General features: G+C 38.0%; 1 protein-coding gene across 3 annotated transcripts; it reads right to left on the bottom strand.

Annotated features, from left to right (window-relative positions):
- Positions 1-2896: 2896 nt before the first annotated feature.
- On the bottom strand, positions 2897-10917 carry LOC4348988 (alpha-galactosidase-like). 3 transcript variants are annotated; one of them, NM_001404045.1, is made up of 16 exons: positions 10666-10917; positions 8582-8640; positions 5945-6001; positions 5749-5783; positions 5308-5411; positions 5083-5158; positions 4925-4983; positions 4780-4845; positions 4607-4690; positions 4461-4525; positions 4288-4370; positions 4106-4196; positions 3972-4021; positions 3722-3862; positions 3528-3633; positions 2897-3209 (listed from the first exon to the last, which is right to left on the bottom strand). In NM_001404045.1, the coding sequence occupies exons 1-15, from the start codon at positions 10863-10865 to the stop codon at positions 3550-3552; spliced, it is 1254 nt and encodes a 417-aa protein (NP_001390974.1). In that variant the 5' UTR covers positions 10866-10917; the 3' UTR covers positions 2897-3209; positions 3528-3549. The 3 variants fall into 3 exon arrangements, with proteins under 3 accessions (NP_001390974.1, NP_001390973.1, XP_015613567.1); NM_001404044.1 differs by lacking the exon at positions 2897-3209 and having other exon boundaries at positions 3253-3633; XM_015758081.3 differs by lacking the exons at positions 2897-3209; positions 8582-8640; positions 10666-10917 and adding an exon at positions 6290-6455 and having other exon boundaries at positions 3290-3633.
- Between the last annotated feature and the right edge of the window lie 7527 nt (positions 10918-18444).

Here is an 18444-nt window from a genome sequence, read left to right as displayed (position 1 = left end):
CAAAGCTAGCACCACAGCCCCTACCACGTCGAGGACGGCACACAGGACCCGAGAAGCTTGTTGAGCTGTTGATGCATGAGACAACGTAGATGGTGAGCACGAAGGTTGCGAGGAAGAGGAGATCCGGCGTCAAGAGGAATGGGCAAACGACGAGCCATCTTACCCTTCGAGTTACCGGTGAGTTCTTCACCTTTCTTGCTCGGTATCATAGAGCTGCTGATAACGTGTTAGAAAACTAAAAGTAGAGATAGTGAATCATGAATTTGCCCATATTCTCATTGATCTTAAGGTCTCTTTATATATAGGGAGATTACAAACCTAGTTAATTCTAGGCATTAGTGTAATACATCAATTCTCATTCTAAAGGTAGCAATAAGATATTCATTTCCTTGCAATCCACTCCCCCACATCAACAGTGAATTGCAAGGAAATGAATCAACCATATTTTTATCTTTAGAATGAGAATTGATATATTACACTAATGCCTAGAATTAACTAGGTTTGTAATCTCCCTTTATACGGTTTGTAATCTCCCTATATATAAAGGGACAGCACGGGAGAATTCATGATTCGTTGTCTCTATTTTTAGTTTTCTAACAAGTATGGAGCATTTAAAAGAAGAATTATGCATAGCAGAGCAGAAACCAGTTATATGAAACCTTACAGATAACATAAACCACATGAGGGCAGGCTACCACAGGTCTATAAAAGAAAACATTTTGGTTTTTTCAGCTTCACCTAGCAATTATGACAATACATCTGGACAACAAGCAGTGGCGGATCCAAGGTCCGTCTACCTCGAGCAGCTGCCCAGGCTCACCGGCGGATCACACCATTACAATACCTTAAATTTTCAGTGTTTAACAATGTATATAATTCTTCACATATGTATTTGCCCGGGCTTTAAAAAGTATCAAGATCAGCCGCTGACAACAAGGTTATGCACCAATCTTATGACCTCATTACTTTCATTTACCAGGTATAGCCTGACATCAGTTGTGGTATCTTAAATAGAAAGACATATAGAGGCAAAAAGGCCATACTGACCTCAAAGATCCTGAAATTTCTTTACCGGTTGCCATCTTTGGCTCCTCAGCATGTGCCACCCTGTAAGAAAACATCAATAAACCCCTTCACCATTTTAACAAAAACCTCAATTTTCTCTTCCTGACATTGACAAACCAACTTCAATTCATAACACGAAAGTTCAAGAAAGAAGGAAACATAATACTCCCTCCGTTTCATATTATAAGTCATTTTGATTTTTTTAAAAAAGTTTCACCGAGTTTATAAAAAAACATAGTAGTATTTTCAATACAAAACAAACATATTATCAAAATATATTCAATGTTAGATTTAATAAAACTAATTTCATATTTTAGATATTGCTAATTTTTTCTATAAACTTGGTCAAACTTAACCAAGTTTGACTAGAGAAAAAAAATACAAAACGACTTATAATACAATACGATGAAACGGATGAAGTAAAAATGAAGCACATAATGAGAAACTTTTTTTTTCTGTTTCCAATGTGTGTGATGTGGTAGAATCTGAACATCAATCGGGTACTTTGATTTGCTAACATATCATCATGCAAAAACAAAGGGAAAAGGGATAGCCAACCTGAAATCTGCTGCCTGTGACATGAATTATATAGGTGGTGCGGTTGTGTGATCAAGGTCTCCTTGCCTTCGGTGTTGCCCTTCCTTGTCCACAGAGGGCGAACTTCTGAAGCCTTGTGCTCTTAAAGGACCATGCAAAAAAAAAAAGAAGATGAAATATGTTATGGCATGAACACATGTACATAATGTTGAGTATGACACACGAGGGAAATTAAAAGTGTGGCAATAAGACAGTAAATTAATGACTAGGCGTCACTTTGTCGATCATCGCCGTAAAAAGACACGAATATTAGAAAATGACCTAATATCAAATAATTATAAGAGTAAGACTTCAAACCCAAATCGTCTAGCCCATCACCCTGTGTAGCTAGCTAGAAAATCTCCGGATGTTTCTCTATCGATCATCACCATAAGAACACTGATTGAACCTCGATATAAATCTGCAAGCAGCACAAGGTACAGTATGGAAGAAGAGTAATTAATTTAATCAAATACATGTCTTGAGTAATGAACTATACCAATTCCAGTTGGCCATAGCATTATGGGTTAAATAATTTTTTTAAAAAAAACATCAGTCATTCTTAAGTACCCAGCGAGCACTGAATTTGCACCCAAAAAAATTGTTAACGCAAGACGATAAAATTAATACTCTCTCCGTTTCATATTATAAGACTTTCTAGCATTGCCCATATTTATATAGATGTTAATGAATCTAAACGGAGGAAGTAGATAGAAGTAGATAGCAAGACTTGTAGCAGAGAGTGGGTACATCCAGCTGTTTGTACTTGATATTTCTAAATCACCGGTAGCAAGATACTACCTCCGTCCCAAAATAAGTGTACGCATGAGTTTCCGCGTCCAACTTTGACCGTTCGTCTTATTTAAAATTTTTTTATAATTAGTATTTTTGCTGATATAAGATGATAAAACATGAATAGTATTTTACTTATGACTTATGTTTTTAGTTTTTTTTAAAAAAAAATTCATATAAGACAAATTGTCAAAATTGGGCGCGAAAAACCATGGGTGCACTTATTTTGGGACGGGGGAGTAAGATGCAAGATTGCATTATAGTATAATATAATGATGAGCAGAACTAGTATACACTATAAAAAAGACGATTTTTCTGGACGAGACGATATCTATATAACTCATATATATTATATAATATATACTCTCTCCGTCTAAAAAAAAACTTAATTTAGTCAGAATAGGATAGGATATAGATTATGTCCCATCTTATTAGGTTGTTTTTTTTTTTTTGAGATGGAGGGAGTATAGGATAGCTGGATCACAAAGAAACTTGCAAATTACTAAGCCACATAATTAATTAAGCTTCCTCCTTAAGCTTATTCCTCCATCTGGCTTCGTCCTCCAGCTCCTCCTGTTCCTCCTCGAGCATCCTCTTCGCCCTCTTCTCCGGCGTCCTCCAGTTCATCCAGCCCCTCCTATCGATGATGAGCTCGTCGTCGTCGTCGTGGTCATCGGAGGTGGTGATGGGGTCCATCTGGAGCTCGACGGGGCCGTTGGTGAGGCGGTGTTGCTTGAGGATGTTGGCCGTTGGTGATGTCGTCTCATTTTGATATCCTGCAGTTGCCGTGTCTCAAGTGTTTAGCCGTATAATCAGGTCTTCAGGCGATGCAAAAAATTCATATGTTCATATCTTATATAGTGGCAGGAAAGCCTTCTTTTTGTATTTTTATTGCTGCAACTTTCGTTGCAAACTTCAGAAATACACTCGCCAGCATTTGACGGCTGATTACATATACGCTTACAGGCTTACAGCTTATTTCTACATACATAACCAAATGGCATCCCATTTCCAGCTCTACCAATCCTTGCAAATTGCAAACCTTCTTCCTGAATCCTGATCAATTTAGCTGTATTCGCCGGACACGTACTAACCTGTGCTGCTTTTCTTTGCTGACTAGTTTGGTGTCAAGACATACATCTTGCAGTCATGAGGCGCCACCGATGCTGATATCTGTCCCTGAGCCGCGAACGAAGAGTGCTGCACAATTGACAGAAATTTGTTATGAACTCTGAATTCTGAAGAGAAGATGTTCTACTTTGAGCTCTGAAGAAAGCAAAGGCTTTACCGCCCATAGATCACGAGCAGTGACCGCGACCGATCCAGCGAGCCCGATGTTCGACCAATGTGCAGTGATGGTTGCCTGGTATGACTGCCTGTTCCAGAGCACCACAGCCTTCCTGTTGTTGCTGAGTGGCCCGGCCCAAACCTACCGACAAATTTACACAAAGTATTGTCAGCTTCAGAGTTAGTCATGATCATGCCAAGGCTTATGGGACAATGAGAAACTGCAAATTTGGAAGCCATTGAAGGCATACCTCCAATCCGTTGTCAGATTGTACTTTCTTTCCTTGGACACCTAGACTATCTGTTCAGAGAGTTACATTATGAGTATGGTGAAATATCCAAGAGGTATGGCTAAATCTAAGCATGTGAAACTGAGAAGGCTTGCCTTGGTTGACAGCGATCACCTCCGAGTTGCTGAGTATGTTCTTCGTCTGCTGGCTCATTGAGCGCACATCGCATCCGATCAAAAGAGGAGCCTGAACAATTCAAGCAAAACTTGCAGTGAGGAAATGCAAAGAAGTTCAACATTGCAGCAAAATTATTAGTACATAGAACATGCTATGGTACCTTTGCTAGTGCCCAGATACTGAAGTGTGACCGGTACTCAGCTTCAGACATCCCACCATTTCCCACTTCAAGCATGTCAGGATCTGATATTGCACAGCAGAAACATATGTTGATCATTTTGAAGCTCTCAAATGGTTAAGCAACCTAGGAACAGATACATCTCAAGTTCTTACCATTCCATCCACCAGGTCCAGCATAGGCAGCCCATTGGTCATTTTCGTCTGCACGAGATGTCATACTGAAATAACAGGGCAATTACGATCAGTACTGAAAAACTCAAGAACTATGTAAACAGGGTTAAAGAGAGGATGAGTAGAACCTGCCCCAGTTGTCGGCGATGTCGCCAGTTGTTCTCCAGCTGTTACCCATGCGGCCTGCCCATGTAGCAGGATTTTCTTTCCCCCTATACAGAAAAAAAAACACAGTGGAGTGAATCAGCAATGCTTCATGTTCCTTCGACCTAGCCCTAAATGTTACAGAGAGTAAACTCACCATTCACAGAGTGAGAAGAAGATATTCTTTCCATAGGTCTTCATGGCATTGCTCATTCTAGTGTATCTGCATTAAACATGAAAACAGTTGCTCATCAGCAATCTGATGCATAAAGCTGACAGTTTGAGATGTTTTGTCTCCTTACCTTTCCATGACACTCCTGCCAGCATCATTGCAGTTGTCATACTTCAGATAATCAACTCCCTGGAACATAGAGGTCAAGAATTAAGAACACCAGAATAATAGTTTCAGTGTTTAATGTTGATTGGGTATAACCAGACAGGTAAAAGAGTCGAGGTTTACCCAAGACGCGAAGGTCTTGACATCTTGCTCTTCATGATCAAGTGATCCTGGCATTTTGTTACTGCATGTTTGTGACCTGAAATACAGTCTTGCTATTAGTTTCAGATTTGTTGATAGTTTATATTCGATAAAATTCTTAGTTCATCTAGGCTAATGATGACATAAGTTACTTCTGGATGAGTACAAAGTAGTTTGTCATTATGATAAATCTGAAAGCTAGCATACCCGGCATCGCTGTAGATGCCAAGCTTCAGCCCTTTTGCATGCACATAATCTGCCAGTGCCTTGATACCAGAGGGGAACGTCTGCCTATTTGGCACAAAGTTACCCTGAGAAGCGAAAAAAAGAGCAGTACAACTTGTCAAAACTGACAGCAATAGCTTGGTCTACACAATTTTAAAGCATTGATCTTTTAAAATTGCTCATTCTCCCCCCATGCAGAATTTTTCACATATAAAATTTCTAGTTATGACACATTAAACTGATAGAAAGTACATACGTTTTCTTATTAATGTGTATTGTAATTGTTAATGATTGTTTCCAGTCTAAAATTTCTCAGGCTCATCAACAAACTAGACAAGGTTCTCAAATTTGTATCCTAAAATTGTGCTGAAAATTATGGCGGTGGATAGCATTGCTTTATGGAGAATATTTTTGTCTCTTTACCTGGGAATCCCTACTATATTCTGCCCAGCAATCATCTGAAAGAAGAGATGGAAAACATTACAGACATGAGTTACTAGCTGTTCTATCACAAAATAATTGAATTAACTTTTGCTAATATATCAACAATGTTTGTGTCCATACTCTAGTGTATCATATGAAATACTGTTCATAGTTTCTATCAGATAAAAGCCCATACCTATATTCACATACTGGTACCCCAATTTCGCCAGACCAGTGTTGACCAATGCATCAGCTGAAGAAAGGAACACAATTACATCAGCCTTAACTCTCAGTTGCTCACAACATTATTAAAAACAGCTTCTATTAAATCTGTAGTACAAAAAATCTCAAAAGGCGTCTGGTTCGACAGGCTTCCCTGTCGATGCTTGTAACTTTGCAAATTCTCCTTCAAATCTTAATGATATTTGATCAGCCTCTTCCTTTGGCCGGCCCAGCAAAAAAAAAACACTATGTGCATAATATTGACAATATTAAGGAACAATGTTTGTAACAGAAATTTGATACCAGACCAAATCAGTACCATGATTATTCTGATAAGACACTAAGATCATCACGGGTGTTTGTCCATAACCACCTACTAGGAAGCTGGAACATACAACTATACAAGTAGCTAGAGAGTGGTTCTAGTACTAACTATGGTTACATGTAAATGGAGTGAGTCCAAGTGGAGCAGGTTTCATGCCTGCCTGCAGGCTGCAGCTGCCATCCTCTTATTTAGAGTTTGGTAGTTAGGCAGTACCAATCCATGGCTGACCCCAAGCTTGTAGGGCCCCATTTCCATGGACTTCCTTTCATCTATTACCAACCACATACTTTGTAGTAGTACTAGACTGTGGTGACAATATTGTCAATTGATTTTGTTTGGACCACCAAGATTGACTGGATGACTGATGAGATGATTAATGTGTACTCAGTCATAAAAATCTGATCTAAGACATTTACTCTAGATTTGTTCAGAGATCTGCCCTCCACAAGCTGTCGACATGAATGATTTAATTCAACATAATCCAGTTGTGCAGATCAGAATCAGTGAAAATGTCTTCACCCATTCTGGAGATCAGCATTGCTTGGTTATGGGGCCTCATCATCCGTTATCAACATGGTAATTAAAGCTCCTATGAACATTCTGGCCAAAGGGTCTTATTCAACATGGACCCTCTCACTCTCCCTTTCATTTCCATATTTCTGCCACAATGTTTTGCAACACATGTGGCCTTGCTCCTCTAAACAAAACAAAACAAAAGCTATCTACTCCATGCATGGAATCTTTTGCTCTTTCCATCCACTAAAAAGCCATTGATTGGATAACCAAGGGAGGATGCTATCTACTGCAATCTGCAAAAAGCTCCTAATCACACTGCACTAGCACATGAAGCTGCTCTGCCTGAAACTCTTAAGCAATCCTAGCATGCTGGAGCAACAAACAAATCGGCCAAGCAAGCAAGCAAGCCGTGACTGATTACTGAACATTGCCGACTAAAAATTCAGTCGTCCAGGCAAGTTGCATGGTGGAAGAGTTAAAAGGGGCAGGGCATCTCTGAACCAGATCTGATTCGTCTGGTGCCCAAAGAATAAAGATTTGGTCAGGAGAGATAGAGAGCATGGCAGTGTGTGTGTGCAGTGTGCAGGTGCAGCCAATCTGGTCGCTGTCCTTTGCATTGCTAGTACTAGCTTGGGTCCATGCAAAACCTGCTGCTTGCAAGCTGTAAATCTGCAAGCTCAAGCTCATCCCTGCAGTTAATCCTAGCTGTAGTAATCCGTGCCGGCCGACAAGGGTCTCGCCCTGCGGCCGTACAGCTCGCAGCTATACCAAAACAGATGCATTGTTGTCTCTCGGGTGACTCGAGATCTCACCGCCCCAATTCATGGCTGTTTACTTTTACCCAACTCTTATTACACTACCAACTTGTAAGAGCAAGTATAATGAAGTGATAGCCATCGGAGTTACCAAGATTTAAGCTGTGTTCTTAGAGAAAAGAGACAAGACTTGAAAAAAGACGGGCTACAGATCGGTAACCTGTTGCAACACAAGCTTTAATAAGCCTTATGAGGTGTTAGTATGTATCTGTATGTATCTAACTATTGTATAGGTCGGCTACTAGATTAGTAGCAAATGACGTGTCATTTGTTAACTTGCTTTAATCATAGCCTGTGATGAATGATCCTTTTTTTTATTATTTCTTGGAAGTTTTGATGCAGGGTATGACAAAAGTACGTGGGGAATTTCAGATAAGTCGCATCACCGACGGCAACCTTTTTTTTTTCTCTGAATGTTTTTTGTAGCCTGCTGTTGCTGACGTTGATGCATCCAAACACACCACACCCACCACACTACGCCGAACCCCACCACTATGTGTTGTGCTTCCAAGATGTTCCAAATTAGTGCATAGTTTAGAACTACTAAACTTCTTGAAAAAAAAAAGAACTTCAAAAACAGTGTCCTCCCAACTAAAAACTACTAAATCAACGTATTAAGTCATCTCCTAGAAAAATAATCTAAGCTTCATTGGAAAGATTTCTGACGAGGTTGCAAGTTTTCGGTTCCTGATGTGCTGATGCACATTGGAAACCGACGGGGATTGTTTGCAGTACTACACCTGCTGCAGATGTCATTGATATATATGACTAGGTATACATGTCAACAACAGCAATACTGTAGAGGATCCGTGTCCATTGGGAACCAATGCAATGTGTATAGAGAAAAATACCAAAACACGGTACGTGGCGTACTGGAGAGATCAAAGTGTGACGCCATGGGTTGCAGAAATAAGTTGAGTTGAGAAGAGAGCACTAGTGGCAGAAGCAAGTGTACCTGTTTCCCTGATGATCTGCTCGTTGATCCCGCAGTAGAAGTGGTTCCAGCTATTCCACCTAACACAGCCACACACACCGAGAGACAGCGTCAGTCGCACAGCAGTTGTTAATTAATTTATTACTTGACAAAACCACGACCATTGATGCATTTGTACCACTGTCTGCTAATGCCTACACACGTGAATCTGAAAGACTAGCAGTATTGTTTACAACACCGACATATTATGAAGTCTGAACTCTAAAGAACTCCCTCTGGTTAAAAATATAAGCATTTCTAGCATAATTTAGAGTACTACTTGCTGTATGGATTATCTCCCATTCGAAATTCTTTCTACTAAAATGTCCTCACATCCCTAATCATCCCTCGCTTAATGAAGGACATCAAAGTTGTTTTTGTTAATTTCAATATTTGCTAAATAATATAAAAATACTTTGATATTTTGGAACATATGAAGTACTCTCTAATATGTTAGAGGATATGACACATCCTAATAATACGAATTTGGACGAGGACGAAGTGGGACGGAGGGACGGAGGGAGTACTCCGTCCATCCCAAAAAAAAGACAAACCCTGGATTTCCGTGCCCAACGTTTGACCGTCCGTCTTATTTGAAAAAATTATAAAAAAATTAAAAAGATAAGTCATGCATAAAGTATTAATCATGTTTTATCATCTAACAGCAATAAAAATATTAATTATAAAAAAATATATAAGATAGACAGTCAAACGTTGGACACGAAAACCCAGATTTGTCTTTTTTGGAGGGAATGAGTAGGTGGTAAAAGAAAGTGCGGAAATTCTGCCTGATGCGTAAAGAACAATGAAATGGAAGTACATGTACGGTAAAACCAGTTCAATTGTGACAGAATTTAATAGAGGCAGCATAGTTGAATATGTCAGCACAAGAAAAGAGGCTAAAAGGGACAAGCAAAAGAAAAGAAAAGAAAAGAGCATAGATATGCCCGTCAAAAGAAGCAGAAGCCAAATGAAAAGCAGGAAATTTTTATGCCTGTTTTTGGTGGACATGCTCGCTTTCTCTCGGTTGTCCCTTGTCTGAAGATTTTTTATGCAGTGGAGTCTAAACCTTACTACAATTTTTCTCAAAGTGATAATCTGATGATGGTTAACCTTGTGGATGTTCTTGCAGCCTGACAGAGAACAGGATTGTCTGATTTTTTTTTCTTTTATACAGTCTGACAGAACCTAAATGTACAAAAAAAAAACCCAAATGACAGAACTCTTAAGCTTTCCATTGAATTCAGGAAAGTTTTCCACTTTTCCGGGTGAAAAAAAATTCACACAGTGCCCTGTACCTGACGAAACATTTGCTCGTACAGAAAGCAACATTGGTCTCCAACATGGCAATAGTCCATTGTACAGTAGCACCAGTTTTTCTTTCTTCTTTCCCATGCAGAAAAGAACAGAAATCTTTTGGACAAACGGAGAAAAAAGAAATGCACCCACCGCGTCCGCGTGCGCGCGAGCTACTCTTCTGACGTCTCAAATCGACAGAATAAAAAAAACAGAGAGAAAATCTATCGCCGAACACGATAAACAAACGCAAAATTGAGCACAAAAACAAAGGATAAAAAAAAATGGAAAACGGAAGCGTAGTACTCCACATGCGTGTGATGTCAGTTTTTTTGCCGTGCAGGAAAGCATCGAAGAAAGGAACAAACAAAAGCAGCTTAAAGTTCAGAGTTTCAGAGTTCAGAAACTGCAGAGAAGAGCAGAAGAAGCTTTCGCTTCCACTGCAAGCTAGAGACATGTCCGTTTCCTCCCCCAAAAAAAATCCGACTAGAAGATGACGCGATTACTGTTTCTTTTTTATTTTCCATTGTGATAATCGGTTGCTTGCTGTTCACTAAACGTGTTATTACTCTACCAAAATTTTGAAGCTCCCAGAGTTTCATCTCGCATAAACACCATCACCAAAATTTTGGAACGTTTCAAACTGAACATATCTAAAAGTCTGCCAAAATTTGGTAACACAAAAGAAAAATGTACCAAAATTTATACAGTATAAGCGGTCACGAGTTGCGAATGAGAAAAATAAAGAGAGAGGGAGAGAGAGACGGTACCCCATCTGCGGCGTGCGGCCGAGGCCGTTCTCGAAGGCGCGGCGCCGCGCGCGGCGAGACCGCCACCGCGCGCCGCGGGACTCCGCCGTGAAGTTGCCCAGCGCCGCCGCCTCGGGGAGCAGCGTCGCCGCCACCGCCACCAGGAGGAGGAGGAGGAGGCGCGGCGACGGCGGAGACGAGGAGCTCGAGGCGCGCGCCATGGCCGGCGTGCTCTGCTCTGAGCTTCGCTCCGCGTTAAATTCGGAGGGAGAAGTGGGAGAAGCGTTTTAATGGCGCGCGCTTTATATAGGCGCGCGCGGGGGGGAGTCGGTGGGGCCCACGGTTTTCGAAATACGTGAGTTTATTTTATTATTTTGCGTTCACACTCTTCTTCGGGCTTGACTTGTGTCGCGGGTGAGTCCACCAATTAGCGCGCGCATAGATAAGCGTCTCTGCTCTTTCGCTAGATTTTTATATAAAAGTTTCTTTTAAAATCAAATACTACAACCTCCGTCCATTTTAGGTACGGTTGTGTATTTTCGTGTCCAACATTTGACCTCTTATTTAAAAATTTATTAAAAAATAAAAATATTTAGTTACACATAAAATATTTATTTATGTTTTATCTTTTACTAATAATAAAAATACTAATCATAATATTTTTCAAATAAAATAGACGGTCATGCGTTAAACATACACAGTCAAAACTAAGGTCTTTCTGGGACTGAGCTGAAAAGCTAGTGAACAGGCCTTTTTAATGTTACTACCTTCATCCTAGAATAGTTATATATCTATAATTCAAATTTTATCATGAAAAGATTGTGTTTTTATTGAGATGTCAGACCCAATCAATTAATTACATAAAAATAATTGACTCCGTATCTCCAACTTCTAACCTTCTTTTTAATCAAGTTTAAGCATGAAATGTATGCATATAATGTGGTAATTAAAATAGGGTTACTGCAATCGTTTGTGTGTTGCTAATCTGTCTTTAATCTTCTAGGAGTGCAATTATTCTGGATGGAGGTAGTAAATGCTAAGAAAAAGTTGTTTTCTTTCAATCATATTAGTGGTTAAATTTTAAATTACTCCTGTATAAACCTAATTTGTTTAATGTATGGATCCCGGTGCATTGGAATCAGTGTATCAGACACACTTAGAGCAAGTTTAATAGTATAGCCAACTACTAGCTCTAAATCATGTATAGCCAATTTAATAGTCAATTCATACAATAGTTGCTTACTATACTATTAATATATGGTCCCACCTGTCATACACACATTGTGTCTTAGAGTCCGTGCTGCAGCTGGCTACAGATCTGTAGCTCGCTGCTCTTATCTCTCATCTTTTATCTTTTTAAAATATGTTTATAGCTGGCTAATAGTTTGCTATTGTATCTGCTCTTATTTTATAGAAAAAAAATTCATGCAAATGTTTATATTTTGGGGCAAAGAGAAGTAGCACATCTGCTATCTATCATTAACTCTTAAAAAATCTACATTTGTCAATCTATCATCTAGCAATACAAATTAGACCTTTAAAAATTCTTATATCAGCTGAGAAAAAAGACAGAATTACGATGATACATATAAAGACAAAAGTATAGGTCATATAGTGCATGGTAATTGTTATTTTGGATTTAAGAATTAAAAACAAGAAAATAACCAAACTGAGGCAGCTAAACAAATACAGCTCGCCACTATTAGTTCTAAATTTTGAAATTATTATATCGTAAAAACTAATCAAAACGACAGGACATGTATATCTGTGTAATTGTTAATTTTTGAACTATCTAATCATTAAAATTAAATTAAAGTTAGGACATTGCGACAAGTATAGCTTTCTATTCATTTATTATAGTTTTCCTTAAAAGAAGGTAAAATTAATGGTAAATTTGTTAAAGGTATTTAACCATAGACACCTCTATTTTATAATTTAACCATATTTGCTATCGATAGATGGTTCCACTTAATAGAAGAACTATAAAGTCAACCTAAGTGGGTTAGTGCAATAATACTTTTCAGTTTTCACTAACCCAACGCCCATTTTCTCCACAAGAGAAAGCAGAAAGGACAGCTTTTCTTTCTCTTTCCATCCTTTTCATTTTCCTTTCGGCTCTATGTAGTATCTGAAGAGATTTAATATTTTTTTTTGTTTATCCTTGGGAGCATAGGAAGTAGTTAGGCTCTAGGCTAGGCCTTTGCCCTTTTATATCTCTTACTCATTTCATAAGGGACTGAAGGGAGACTCCCGAGTTCCATGGGTTTTTGCTCCATGTCTCAAGTTGAAGCCATGAGAGCCAGGGGATTGTCTACACAGTTGGGGTTTAGAAAAATTATGTTGCCTCCTAACTAGGGCAATTCTGACACAGTCCCATTTGGAGATAGAAAATATTAAGTTTGGACATCAAGCCCTTAAAAAGGTGAAGTGCCGGTGAAAAAAATATTGTTGTAATGGATTAAGAAAATACTCTATTATAAACAGTTAAGTAATGTACCCTCTGCTTTTATACTCTTGTAAAATTATAAAATATAGATAAACTTAAATAGTTGGTGCACTGTGTACTGCAATTACAGTTAAGATCCAATTAGTTAATATATTTAGAAAGAAATTATTTATAAATTTTGGGAAACATTCGAAAGTTGACAGCATGATGCTATAATTGTGGAGGTGTTGATGTCAAGGAAGAACAATTATAAAGGACATTAAAAGATGAAATTGTCCAGTTTAAGTTTGAGGTTAAAATTCGAACTTTCTGCACAGCTTTATTTAGACAATTAATTTTCTGCATAGTTTATAGGGTCTAATATATTTTTCTATTTTCTTTTACAAAATTGTTGCTTATGTCTGGAAAGGTGCCTAGGATGGATATATCCAAAAGTATAGGTTGCGTCATCATGGACAGCCAAAGCAAAGCATATATACTTCCTCCATCCCGAAAAAAATAAATCTAGAACTGGATATGACATATTATAGTACAACGAATCTTGACAAAGGTATGTCCAGATTCGTAGTACTAGGATGTGTCACATCTAGTACTAAATTATTTAGATTCGTAGTATTAGAATGTGTCACATCTAGTACTAAATTATTTTTTATGGGATGGAGGGAGTACGGCGCTAGAGGTCGGCATCCAAATCAGGATTTTGACAACCAAGTCATCTCCACTTTGACAATTGACAGAACCAAAAATTAAAACGTTATCAGTTTACTACCACTTGAGCAGCAAAAAGGGCAGGTTTCATGGAGAGTGTTCAAACCAACACCTCCCAAATTAACAATCCGGCTCTGAATTATTAGTCGTTCAATGATGAATTCATTTGGTGGTAGGAGTAGCTAGTAGTGGACAGTGACCATCATCATCATCATCATCACCTGATCTCCGTTCCGTGTCAGGAGTTAGTGGATGATGTTGCCATTCATTATTCTTCTCATCACTTCGCCTTTCTAATCCTCCATTAACTATTCGAGCTAACCAGAAGTTAGCCTGCGGCCAGATAATAGCCAGACGGTGTGGTTGTGTCCCTAGCACTGCAGGGTTCAATTTCTACATATAGTGCCATCATAAAAAAAAACTTTTTTTATAAAATGTGAACGGTTTTAAAAGTTGAAAAACAATAACAATCGGTTTTATATAGTTAAAGAATACAGATCGGACCACAGTCATAATTGGAGGACTAAAAGTGGATTTATCATATATCTAACATTATTTCAAGCGTGGCATGGTTTGAGGGTGTTATTATTTGTGGATGGTGCATATTCAATTATACTCTTCCGAAGAAAACTGAGGTAACCATTTGGGACAGAGCAATAGCTGCTTGATGTATAGTAGTGGCTAGCTAGACAGTGGTTGATGTGACACTAAAAAATAAAAGGTGATGAGAAGAGAATAAAAGAGCAGGTAATTAATGAATTAATTAATTTACTGACAGATAATAAGGCAGAGTTGGCCAACAACATCACGTACAAAAGACGGCATACATTAGAATGATCAATCTGTTGGGAGAAATTGTTGACTTGTGTGGTAATCGTGGAGGTCCCATCAGCCGCCAAAATATTCCCCAAAAGCACAAACTTTTGTAAAGATAATTTTTTTACCCTGGTTTTAGATGATAAGAGAGCAAACAAACTGGGAATGGATTATGGATGAACAATTATCAACTTGATCTTATCATTTTGCGTGTAATCTGCATGTACACTGTATTTCACCCATGGTATGAATGTTAATGGGAGCATGATGGAGTTGTGCTCTTAAAGTGTGATCTTTAACAATCTGGGATAGGCTGCGAAAGTGATCATTAACCGTGGGCAATAGGATTTATGATGTTCCACAATTTATTGTGTTGATAGCAACAGCAATAACTAATAATCAACGGTATTTAAATATATATAGAAAAAGACTCTGCAATTGTTTTAACTGTACTACCACAAAATAAGTTGTCGATTGTCACAGATATTTGATTTACAACAAAATTCAAAACTTTGACTATCAATTTTATATTAGAAAAAATTTTAAAAAAGAATATAAGCTTAGAATATTATCATACTGTTCTTTTTCAAGACAAATCTGTGTATACCATTTCTTCTTTTTTAAACTAACCATATGGAAACTATATTCATGGTTAAAGTTTGTGATTGGTTAAATCTTATTTTAAGTGTTAAAATGTTTATGCCCAAGGTTATACTAAACTATTACTCCTTCTGTCCCATTTTTTTAAGTACGGATATAGATTTCGGTGTTCAATGTTTGATCGTCTATATTATTTAAATTTTTTTATTAGTATTTTTGTTGTTATTAGATGATAAACATGAAAAAAACTTTATGTGTGACTTATTTTTTTAAATACAACAGACGGTCAAAATGTAAACCCACATCTACACTTCTAATGAGACGGAGATAGTACTAGCTAGGTTTATCGCTTGTGATAACTCGATCCCGTTTCGGCCAGTCCTTGTCATGCAAGGATATTGCTTACATAAATTTGGGGTTCAGATTGTGAACCTTAACCTCTCCTTATCCATCCATATGAATGCTCGCCTAAACGTCTCGATCATGGCAACCGATGGAGCCTCTCCTCACGCGTCAACCATCTCGGATCAGATTATATATCCAATTGATCACTTGATCAAACCAAGGACAACATCACTGAACAGCAGCAGCAGCAGTAGACAACAATTGAAGCATCATCTGAGACATCACTGAACATCTACTAGCTATAGCAGCAGTGTGCTGTTTGCAGAACAATTGTAAGGTAGAAGCTTGTAAGTAGTAAGACATCTCTGTCATGGCCTTGATGAACATCGATATATCGTCTTAATTATCCCTTACACAATGTTAATAATATTGGTCACTCTCAGTATAGTCAATCCATCGTCACCTTAGATAGACCCCTGCATGTTGATCCCTTGCAATAAGACGCCAGCTCGATCGCCTTATCTATCTCCCTGCATCTCTACTCCCTTGGGTTAAGTAACAAAAGACGTGTCGGAATCAATTCTCGCAACTCCCTCTATCTCATATAGGACGTTTTGATTTTTTTTTCTAAGTCAAACTCACGTTTAACAAAGTTTATAAAAATATATAGCAATTCCTACTACACCAAATTAATTTTATTAAATCTAATATTTAATATATATTTTAATAGCATGTCGAAAATATTATCATGTTTTTTAATAAATTTGATCGGAACTTAAAAAAGTTTAACTTAGAAAAAAAAGTTAAAGTGCCTTATAATATAAAACAAAAGAAATACACATAAACTCCTTGTTGTGGGTGTACAACTCCATTACGGAATAATTCACACAGATAATTGCTTATAGCAATTTTATATTGTTCATATATAGTTTATTTCGATAGGTTGTACTACTGTTGTCCATCTGAGAATATATTATCGTAGCGTGAATTATATTTGTAAAATCGTTTTTATTTCACTTGCTACGGACACCTTATAATTAAGCTAGAGCCATAGCCGTATACTCCCTCCATCCATAAAAGAAACAAATATAGAATTAAATGTAACATATTTTAGTATAACTTATATAGATAAACTAATTGTACTAAGATATATCACATCTAATTCTTAAGTTTGACTACACATACTGTAGGACACTGCAGTACTTTGGCCACATGCAGGACATGGGAGATATCATGATCAGCAATGCTCCGTTTAACTTCATGACCAAGCAAGGCTAATTGGCAATAATTGACCATATGTTCTTATCGATCTTATGCGAGCCATGTATGTGTACGCGTCAGAAGCGTCAACTGCAAAGTCCAAAGGCTAATAAGCTTTATCATCATCATCATCATCATCATCTCCTTCCATGCCCAACTCTATCTAGCTCCAGGCCTCGTTGTAGTGTCAGCAAGATAGGGAACTGAAGGAGATGGGATCATGAAAGCCATACACTAGTAAAAAAACCTAGATGTGCCGGTTTGAAAAAAAAACCTATATATATATATATATATATATATATATATATATATATATATATATATATATATATATACCGGTCTTATATGTGCCGGTTTGAAAAAAAAATCGGCGCCTATAAAGCATTTCTCGCCAAATCCCAATCCCACTAAGAGAGGAGTATTGATGCCGATTTTAATTAAAAACCGGCACTAAAGACCCTCCTACCAGCTGTCACCAAAAAATTAGTTTCGGCCACTAGATAAAAACCAGTACCTTATAGATGTCGGTTGTAAACTCCAACCGACACCTATATTATCATGACGTGATAAGGTTAAAAGTAAAAGGTGCCGGTTCTCACTAAGATTGGCACCCTTGCTTGTTCATCCACCTGTCTGCCATGCTCTGCAAGCTTCATCAGTAATAGCAATTAATTGGCCTGTGACAGGCAATAATCATGGCATGAACGGCATGTAATTAAGATCCATCCAAGTATCCATATCCAACACCCTACATGCAGGAAGGAACGTTCCTAGCAAGGATAATCAAGTGTCATCATCTCTGATCAGTCTCACAGAATAATAATTAATGAGATAGATCATTAGGCAGGCAGGGGCATGGACTAATGTCTTCAAAATGGTTGTTGGATCACTAACAAGTAACAACCCCGTCTTGTTTATGGAACACATTAGCTAGCTTTAGCTAGTGTAGCCATCTACCCCTTAATCAGTTTGCTAACTGGACACATGGAACGAGCCACTAACCACCTTTTAACTCGCCTAATATTGATCTCTGCTTTGTTTAAATCATATGTCATCTCAAAGGAGAGCAGGAGGCACACTGAGATTATTGGGGTGGTGGTCCTCTACGTACATATCAAATCTTTGATGGCCTAAAAGATGGAGAGATGCTGTGCAAACTGCAAAGTGGGATTCTGAATATCTCCCCCGTGAGTCACGACGTGTGCGTTTTGAAAAATGTCAGAAATATTGAAGCTAGCAGACAACTCGATCGCCATTATTCAGGAGCCTCGTCGGTTGCCCTTATTTGCTAATAAGCCAAAACGGTTTATTAGAGAATAAAAATTAATTTATAGACAATTTTGTTATATATTTATTCATAGTGCCTAAAAAAACTATTGTTAAAAAGAAATTACGTTAAAAATGTTTGAAAATCAATAAAAATTCAAATTTTAATTTTTGCTTCAGCTCTACAAATTTTGTACAACCGATTGGGCTCTCAATTCTTCTTCACATGCTTCTTCGCGTCATGCATAAACACATAATGCATTTGATTGATTGATGATCACAAGCTAGGCGACGACGTACGCCGTTCGGTAGGGAGAGCTGCATTTGTCTTTTCTTTTTTCAGAAGCTAGTAGAGTGAC

This window comes from Oryza sativa, chromosome 10 (assembly GCF_034140825.1).
Source record: "Oryza sativa Japonica Group chromosome 10, ASM3414082v1".
Lineage (NCBI taxonomy): Eukaryota > Viridiplantae > Streptophyta > Magnoliopsida > Poales > Poaceae > Oryza > Oryza sativa.
Note: the sequence above shows the minus strand (reverse complement) of the source record. Positions and strands in the feature narration are given on the sequence as shown.

Bases quoted from the DNA above. Each gene is read 5' to 3' on its own strand.
- LOC4348988 (NM_001404045.1), bottom strand. From the start codon at position 10,865: ATGGCGCGCGCCTCGAGCTCCTCGTCTCCGCCGTCGCCGCGCCTCCTC. The intron at 5,784-5,944 runs GTATGGGCTTTT...CTCTTCTTTCAG, and splicing joins GTACCAGTATGTGAATATAG to ATGATTGCTGGGCAGAATAT. The intron at 4,691-4,779 runs GTGAGTTTACTC...TTTTCTGTATAG, and splicing joins TTCTTCTCACTCTGTGAATG to GGGGAAAGAAAATCCTGCTA.